The sequence below is a fragment of the Vollenhovia emeryi genome, unplaced genomic scaffold, assembly GCF_000949405.1.
Source record: "Vollenhovia emeryi isolate VEMERY1.0 unplaced genomic scaffold, V.emery_V1.0 DF939136.1, whole genome shotgun sequence".
NCBI lineage: Eukaryota > Metazoa > Arthropoda > Insecta > Hymenoptera > Formicidae > Vollenhovia > Vollenhovia emeryi.
In genome coordinates, this window is record NW_011967230.1 from 776,908 (window position 1) to 785,726 (window position 8,819).

At 42.0% G+C, this 8,819-nt stretch overlaps 1 protein-coding gene across 3 annotated transcripts in view; it reads right to left on the bottom strand.

The window, feature by feature from the left end:
* The window catches only part of LOC105567560, a 32,882-nt gene extending 24,551 nt beyond the window's left edge, over window positions 1-8,331 (bottom strand). The window contains exons 1-3 of one of the 3 annotated variants that reach the window (XM_012022501.1): window positions 7,625-8,331; window positions 7,047-7,139; window positions 4,473-4,941 (exon numbers count right to left, since the gene is read on the bottom strand). In XM_012022501.1, the coding sequence (XP_011877891.1) occupies window positions 4,473-4,545 (73 nt within the window). In that variant the 5' untranslated portion in view covers window positions 4,546-4,941; window positions 7,047-7,139; window positions 7,625-8,331. Of the gene's footprint in view, window positions 1-4,472; window positions 4,942-7,046; window positions 7,140-7,624 lie in introns of those variants that run through there. The other 2 variants (XM_012022500.1, XM_012022502.1) reach the window with 2 other exon arrangements.
* Between the last annotated feature and the right edge of the window lie 488 nt (window positions 8,332-8,819).

The window sequence follows — 8,819 nt, forward strand, 5'->3', positions numbered from 1 at the left end:
TAGCGTCGTGGACACAGGCCTTTACGCAATTGCACAGACGCTCTCGTTTTCCCCGAGCTAACATCGAGATGTGAAAACGTTACTTTACGCGTTAATGTTTGTATTAAATCGTTCCATAGTTAAATTAAATCATTCCATAAGTATGACGGCTTTTTGGAAACAAGACAAAAACTTAACATTTGAATCCAAAATCTATTTTTCGCTATTATTTTGCAACTTCTTCCTTAGTCTTGAACTTTCAATTTCCTGGCGATAAAAGTCTTTCAGTTTTGAGCCATTATTTTGCAACTTCTTCCCATCTTACAATTAGTCTTGAACTTTCAATTCCCAGGCGATAAAGGTCTTTCAGTTTTGAACCAGAGGATAAATCAACCTTTTACACCGCGTTATTTACGAGACGACCCAAATGGTTCCGTCCCGATTAATATCGGCAGCGATCGTCTTACGCGGGTTGATCTTTGTGAGAATGAGCGCTCGCCGACGAAGAAATCGCGCGCGATGGGCAGCGCCGGGAACGGCGCGGCGCACGTGATGCACCGCGCGTCTCGCTCTGATTCCGGCCGCGTGAAAGATCCCGACGTGATTTCGCCTAGTCGTCGCCTTAACGTCAGGCGAAAACTGCACGACCGCCATCGATTTGTTATTCCGGCGACGCGCGGGACGAAAGTGAATCGATCGCCGTCAGGACTAAAGCCTATTCAGACGGAACAATTTCCAAACCGCGGCGAAAAGTCCGCTGAAACTTGACTATAGAATTCGCGAGTAAACTTTTAACTTCTTTAAGTAAACTCTTAGATTTGAAAGATCACGTTTAAAAGCTTTAATTTCATTTAAAGTGAATTTTCCCAAAGGATAGAGCGGCTCCGCGCTCTCAATTGTCGATTTTCGATGTACTCTTCGTAGGATAAATATTTTTGTACTGGTAGCTATGCATTTTTGATTGCATTAAACTGCAAATGTACATAAAGGTGACATGTGTCGCGATATTATTGGAAAATGACACTTCGCGCGAACGAAATAATTTTTGTATTGAGCGCAACGCATTCCTTCTAAATCGCCCTTTAAATTTCATGCCGGCTGTTGGCGCACCGCCTCTACGCGTCGCACGTGCGTCTTCCGATGACGTGCTGGACTTGTTAATGAAACGCGATCCGCCGTGTCGTAGAAGGAGAAAAGAGATCCCGAAACACAAATCGCACGCGCGAGAGAATCGCCACGAGCGGGTTTCACTGCCAAGGTGGATCTACTTGCGACGCGTAGAAGTAGACTTCGATGCCTAGGTAGGCGATGTCGAATCGAAATGCTTTCTCCGCTGGTACAGAATTTTTCATAAACTTGAAGTTGAGCAGCAATTTTGAACTATAAGAGATAAATTGCGAACGATAATGTAGAGGTAGAGCGGAAATCTATATAAGTTTATATTTTTATTTTATATTTCTATTATCCCTTTTCGTAAAGATGTAACCTTATAAATAATATACGCATCGCAAGATACGTAGACGTACGATTATCAATGCCAAACGTAATACCGTCAACCGAGGTAACATGCGCGGTTTTGAATAACGAGTAACAGACTGCGGTAATAAATTGAAGGAAAAATTGTAATTTTCATAATTGCACGATTGCCGAGGTATCCACCAGAAACGGGAATGTGTTGCAAAAACGAATTGATTGCATTAGGAGCAAAGAAATATTCACGAACGTACTTTCCGCAGTTCACATCTCGCGTTGCTGCTTCAGCTTTCAAGTGAAACTTCCGAAATTTTGTGAATGAAAAAATTTTGGAAAAGTTGAAAGAACAGGCAAAAGATCACGTATTGCGTTCAAAAGACGAACGAGATAGGTCGGAATAGATTTCGAGTCTAATACTTGAATTCCGGGTCAGCTTCTAATGCTCGAGGCGAATCGGACAATTACGTTGCGTCGCTCGTGGGTCCAAGTGCCCTCGCGACATTAATTTCGAATGCAACCCTTGTACCGTGATTTGGTATGACCCTTGTCGCGGTTAAGGTCTTCGGAGTCGTAAAGGTGACGATGGTTCGTAGCATATTGATTCTGTGTTATACATGGCGTTATCGCACATTACTTATAGTGTTTATTAGCGCGTGTTAACAATCACAGATAATGGTTGATTAGAGGTGAGCGGCTTCAAAAGTATTGCTCAAGGCGATCCGAAGGCGCGCGGACATTGAAGTTATATAATCATATGGGAAGGTTACTTGTGAGAAGCTGGGAAAATGTTACACTATCGTAAAGCGCTTTCTGCTTAAATTACGAAGACAATTGGATCATATTCGGAATATTATTTAAGACTTTTACCGAGTTTTCATGTGCTTCGCGTCTTTTATCGCAGGCATTATATGCGGACGTTATCGAATCACGGTAATTGTATGATGTAAAGCGCGAGAACGCGAAGGAGATCAGACAAAACCAACGTGAGCTCAAGATTAACATAAACAGCGATTGTCTCTAATATAATATAAAAGCGCTTAATTAGTTTAATTTTAACGGCTATTTACACTGGATGCAATGACTAATAGCGAATTCGATTGCTTGCACTCGTGCGCACTGAGTGCATACTAAGACGTGTTTACAGTCAATTCTTATATTTAAGGATCGTATTAAATATCTCTTGAAATATTTTTCATTAAAAAAATGCTCTGTAGCGTTTATACGGGTCATCTTTTTGACTAAATACTCTTTAAACATGTATTTAAAACAAGGTTAAATACAGAATTGACTGTGAACTAGCCTTAGTGCAAGCAACCGAATTTGCCATAAGTAAATTTCCGCAACCGAACGCACGAGCGGGAAACGTGAGCCCGGCACCCGGAATCTGAGGATGAAATTCTTCAGAGCGCGACACGCGAAGTCTGTAACCGATTTCACTAACCACAAAGACGTTATCGTTTGTCTTCGAAAAGCACGAACGCAAGGAACACTTATCGCGGTCGTGAAAAAAAGTGTCTTCGAGCGCGAATCCGGCATCTCGACCAAATATTCAAAGATGTCTTTGAACGAAGAACGAGAGCACGGAAAGAAATCTGCGACGATGATAAGTTCAATTGGCAAAATTGCGAACAATTGAGCGACTGACGCGGAAGGCCCGAGCTTTCAGAACTACAGTTGTTTTTTAAAAGATCCTTCGCGGATCGCATTGTCGTTGAAAAACTAGCAGATGACAGATAATAATATCAAACAATTTTTGCAATATTGCGAGACACACAAGAGGTCTTCGTCACAATGCGATACGTTGCCTTTGTTTTTGCGACAATTTAATTTCGTTAACAAAATCAAAGGATTGAGCGATTCTTCGCTAGTTCAATATTTATTAACGTTACATAACGTTAATAAATAAACAGAACGGACGTCATAAAATAAATTAGTGTGATTTTAAATTATACAAAAACTTAAGAAAAATTTGTCGTAGGTTGAATTTCTAGCTTAATTTATCGTGCAACTTAAATTAATCTTCGTTTTAATAGTGACTCGACTTAAAGCTTAATCGTAATGAAACAAATGAAAAGGTTGCAACAAAACACAACATTCTTCTAGATGATCAAACTTTCCAAAGAATCCTGTAAACTGGTTTCTCAGATATTTTGATATATAATTCATTAGAGTGAACACGTCAGTCTTAAAGATTGTGGCTCGAATGTTCTAATACAATTGTCGTTGCCGAGTGGAAAGGAAAAAGATTTTCAGGGACTCCGCGCTCGAACGAAGAACAGCGCATCCTGCGTTACATAATGCATTAATCTCCATCGCGAGTCCCTGTAATCGCTCAATTACGTAAGTAATTTTCGTCGAGGCGATCAATCGACGACGCATCAAATTTCTGTCATTACATACCTATGACCGACGCATACCCAAGTGGTTCGTGTGACGGCAGGTCGCATTGTCAATTTACAGCCGCGTTTAGAAATAAGTATCGATCGTTCTATCATCTAGCCTTCTATTTTAAACGCTTCACTTCGATCGGTTATCAGAAGCTATATTGAGAGCACTAATTACACAGCATGCAAATGACTGCTCGTAACTTTCAGATGATAACGAGCGTTGTCAAGATCGCGATTAAAACGTTACAACTTTATTAAAGCGGGATTAGAATGAAATCAAATTTTAATGTACAAATGTCAATTTCATATTCCAAAGTAATTTTTGAAGAACGATTAAAATTTACGGGAAAAATTTCAAATAAAAAGGAAAATATCAGCAATAATGACGTAAGGTAACGTGGATGTAAAAATAGACGGATTCTTTTTTTTTAAATATAAATACTTGGTGCTGTTCCCTATATTTTAGTCGCTTTAAAAATCGCTTTTTTTTCACGTGACTTTTAATAAAACTGCGCGGATAGCTGAATTATATTTCAAACATCAAGATGTCGGAATCGCAGAGTAATCTGGCGCGCTAACGCGGTATTCGGTCTGGGCGATTGACAGGGCGGAATATTGGCAAATTGTACTTACCGCGACATGCGGTGCCGAGGGCCAGCAGGGTGATCCAGGTGATCATCATTTTGGAGAATGGCCGGGACGTCATCCGCGGTAACGCCGGCACATTTATCGCTGCGGTTGCGGTGCGACGAGCTGTGGCGACGACGGGACGGAAGCGTCGGCCGTCGCGACGTCGTACGCCGCACGTCGTAGCGCACGTGTACTGCCGCCGAGGCGTTTGCTCGCGTGCGATTTGTACTCGCGACGACGGCGCGACGACGGCGCATGTAAGGGCGTCCCCCTCTTGACGAGAGATACGAGCGTTCTCTGGCTGTCCGCCTTCCTCAGTGACTTGGATCTCTATCCGGTTCGCTACCTGAAGACCTGTCAGGTGCTCGACTCCGCCGATCGGTCGGCTCTCCGGCAATCGATCGCCGATCTCGTGGACGAGATCACCGTCGGCACGCGAAGGACCTTTGGTGGCTGCTTGTCAGACGATTGGCTGTATTGAATGGATAACATTAAGTTCCGTTTGGATATTTTTGGTACAACATTGCTATAGTATTCTTGCTGTTGTGTGTATAATATTTCATGCACGTAAAGTGCTCTGAAATGTCCCAGTTTAATTGTAAAATTTTCCGACAGACGCGAGGTTAACTTTATCTTAAAAAGAGACTCGAACGGACCATTCGTTAGAATCCTTTAATATTTAATATTAAATACGATAGTGATTAAATCCAGATTTGTATGATTTCGCAGCAATAATTCACTAATTAAAGGCATTAATGGAGGGTCTTATTGTTAAAATCGGAAACTTTAAGACAGTCTGTATAAATAATAAATTTTCATGCACGTGTTATCGAAACAGAGGGTGATAACATTGTTTTCGTTTCGTTTCCCTATCTCTCGCGTGCTTCATGCCAAATTTTATTCTGTCTGTATATTTGTACATATAAACTTTTATATGCAAATAACTTGGTGTCAAATATCTGTTCTATGATAACGCTTTAAAATCGTCCCGTCGAAATAGACCTCTACTCGCGTGATGGCGGTGATTTATGGAGCGATCGATGGAAAGAGGGTCAGTACTGCACAATGAATACTCTAATCCTTTGTGTGCGAAACAAGATTAATTATCCTAAATCTCTTGGCTTTGTTCTTTCGAGCGCGACTTCACTTTATCGCGTAAAAAGAATCAGAAATAGTCATAATGTATCGTGATAAGTCTTGACATTTTTGCCTTTTTATTTAATATTTTACCTAGAAAACTCGTCAAAGAAAAGTTAATATTTATATATTATAATGAAATTATATTAAAAATTGTAACTAATTATTCACAAATTATCACTTAAAGTAGCATTTCCCATTCGCTTAAATGTTACAAAATAAAGAAACAAATATACAAAAAGAATTTAAAAATTATAGACTTAATTACACTTTTCAGTTTTATATAATTTCCCCCAACTACAATACTTTGCCAGTGAAATACGGATTGGCGTCCGCAATTTTATCGTCTACTCATTAGTGTTCAATAATCGAGATCTCTCAATTCGTTATTTTTCGATTCTTCTCTGGCGGAAAATACGCTCGATATTACCGCGTTCCCGTAACTCTCGCAACAAATGGAATCGCAGCTGCTATTGGTAGTAATCGCGTTCTTAACATGGGCGGGTCCACTCAAGCGTAAAGTAACATGGCTAATTACTGGATTGCGCTCCTAATTAGCATATAATGGATCGCAAAGCGATCGTAAACAAGCAATCGTCTAAATATAACGCCGGTTTTAAATAAAACCGCACTTGCGGATACATTTCCTTGAACTTTCCATGGTTAACGGAATGCCAATTAGCCAGGCTGATTCATCGGATTATGGACAGTTCGCGAGCGAGGGTGGAATATCAGTTTGCATAAATATCGTGGAATTCCTTAAAACCGGCCGTTACTTCGATCAGCGATTTATGTTTGCCTTGTACTTTTCTTGATCTTTCAGAATTATGCCAAGATCTCAGACGGTCATAACTCAAAGGTATTATCCGAGTTTTTATGCGGAGAGTATGTGAAACAATATTTATGTTACTAATGTGAACAACTGCGTATTGTTAAATAATAGTGCAGTCAAATAACAGTTAACACAATTATCTGCCAACAATTATTATTAGCTTTGCGATAATCCTAAAAACTAACAATTGAAACAAAAATGAGAATATAAGAGAAAATATGTCTGAGAATAACCTGCGTTTTTTTGTAAGGAACCAACTTCTCAGAAGGAAATTGAAAAGAAAATCTGACATCTGTACTCGCGATAAGGTTCCTTTCTTTGCGGAGTCAAGTTCCCCGGCAAGGCGCTCGTGTTTTCTGATTCATCCTACTGCATTCAAGTGGCGATCGTTTGAGCCACGCGCATACATCCGATCGCTCACGCATCTCTATTAACGTAATACTGTCACCATTATCGCGTGCGCATACGAATACCGTGCATTAAACGCCATCCGCTCGTGCGTTTTCCTCATTTCTACTTGACGCAAAAATATCTCCTGCGTCAAGCACGCTCGTAATTTCCAATTCGTGGATGCTAATTGAAATATTTACGATATTATCATGTCTTACCGCATCATAAATTCATCAATATGATTAACACTGCGTCTTAATCCGCTTCGTAGCCTCTACACTTCTTAATATATGCATCGCGTCCTGTCACGTCTTAAATTCACTTATCAATTAATTTCCCGTCTATCAGAATTATTAATTGATCGTTGGAACGTCCTTTTAAGTATTGATGTTAATATCTAAATACTTTCCTAGAGACTGTTTCAAAATATTTCTATAAAAATTGCTACAAAATGCCTTTCATTTCGCAAACACTTCTTCTAAGATCTATTGTCTTTTTCCTTTTATTTCATTTCTCTTTCTCCCTCTCAAAAAGAGAAAGAGAAAGGGTCATAAACTAACAATCGTGACAATTTCGCGATTCCGCTACTTTCTTGAAAACAAACCAGTATCGCCTCTAAAAAATTTATGAAATCTTTTCGTATTCTCGACTTCTTTCTGCTTCTTTTTTATTTCATTACTTTTCCGTCATTTCATTGCCAAAATCGTGTTAGTTAATCGTCAATTTGCCAATTTTATTTCGGAAAGCGATAGTATTCGGGTGTAATTGTATTTTCGACATTTCCAACATTACTCACTGTATTTTTCTGATCTCGGAAAGTATCTCCTCTCTCCTCGATTTCGTTTAAAAAGTGAAGACTTTTTACTGCTCTTCAAATTGAAATATTCGTTTTCTCAGGTAATAAATGCTAATATTCGCAGAGGATCTTCAGCACTAGACGTTCCGCAGTTCAAACAGCAGAATGCGAATTTCAAACGATGCAATTGTGGATCTCTCGATCCCGTCGACATCCGAATTACTCATCAATGAGTACACCAGGCGCGTCTTTAAAATGAGAGATTCTCGACGAAAGACAACGCGTCTGTCTCTGTCAGTACCGTCAAAGGAGAAAAAACTCGAGTGTCCTATTACCGAGTACGCGTACTCGACACGTCTGTCGCGCAAAGTGTCCGCACTACGATCGCACGTAGAAAATACGCGTAGGCAGCTCAGTGCCAGGTGGACCTCGTCGCGGACTCTCTCTTACCCGGCAGAGACTCGAGTACCCGGATACACCCGGGCCCGCCGAACGAGTACTCGCGGGGGTGATCGCGGGGCGCGTTTCGCCCGCTGCACCGAGTCAAAATGAAAAGTTGTCCCGGGCACCGGTTCCGCGGACGGTACGTCCGCTGGTATCGAGTACCGGTGGGTATTCACGCGGGGTGTCCGCCGCGCGCGGAGTGCGGAGTGTCGTGTACTCGCAGAGTGGTGCACCGACTACAACTGTAGGCGGCTCGACGACGGTCGTCGCCGACCGCGCACCGGCGCGACTCCGGCCGGCCGCAAGTGGGGGTCCGTCCGTCCAACGTTAACCGGGGGTACGTGCGTGCCGTGGGATCCCGAGGGGGGCCCCTACCTCTGTCTCCGCTGACGGCGCCGACGGGGGCCCTACCGAGGCTCGTCACCCGTGACTCCACCTCCCACCTGACGGCCCCCACAGATAACCTCCGCCGAAGGGTATACCTCCTCGTGAAAGACGAGCCGCGATAAGATGTATCCGCCCGGTGAGGAATTCCTAAGCGGAGCCGCGCTCACGGCGCTCCTCTCTTCGATCCATTAAACGGTTTTTACGAGACACGAGTGTGCTCGAGACGGATCGGCGCTTTAGCGACTTGCTCATTGACCAAGGGACGCTGGGTATTTCGAAAAGAATGTCGTAGAGCCGGAGAAGGTAGGACAGCATAGTGCCTAGAGTGGGAAATCTAGTAGAATAGATGGACCGGTGTTTTACA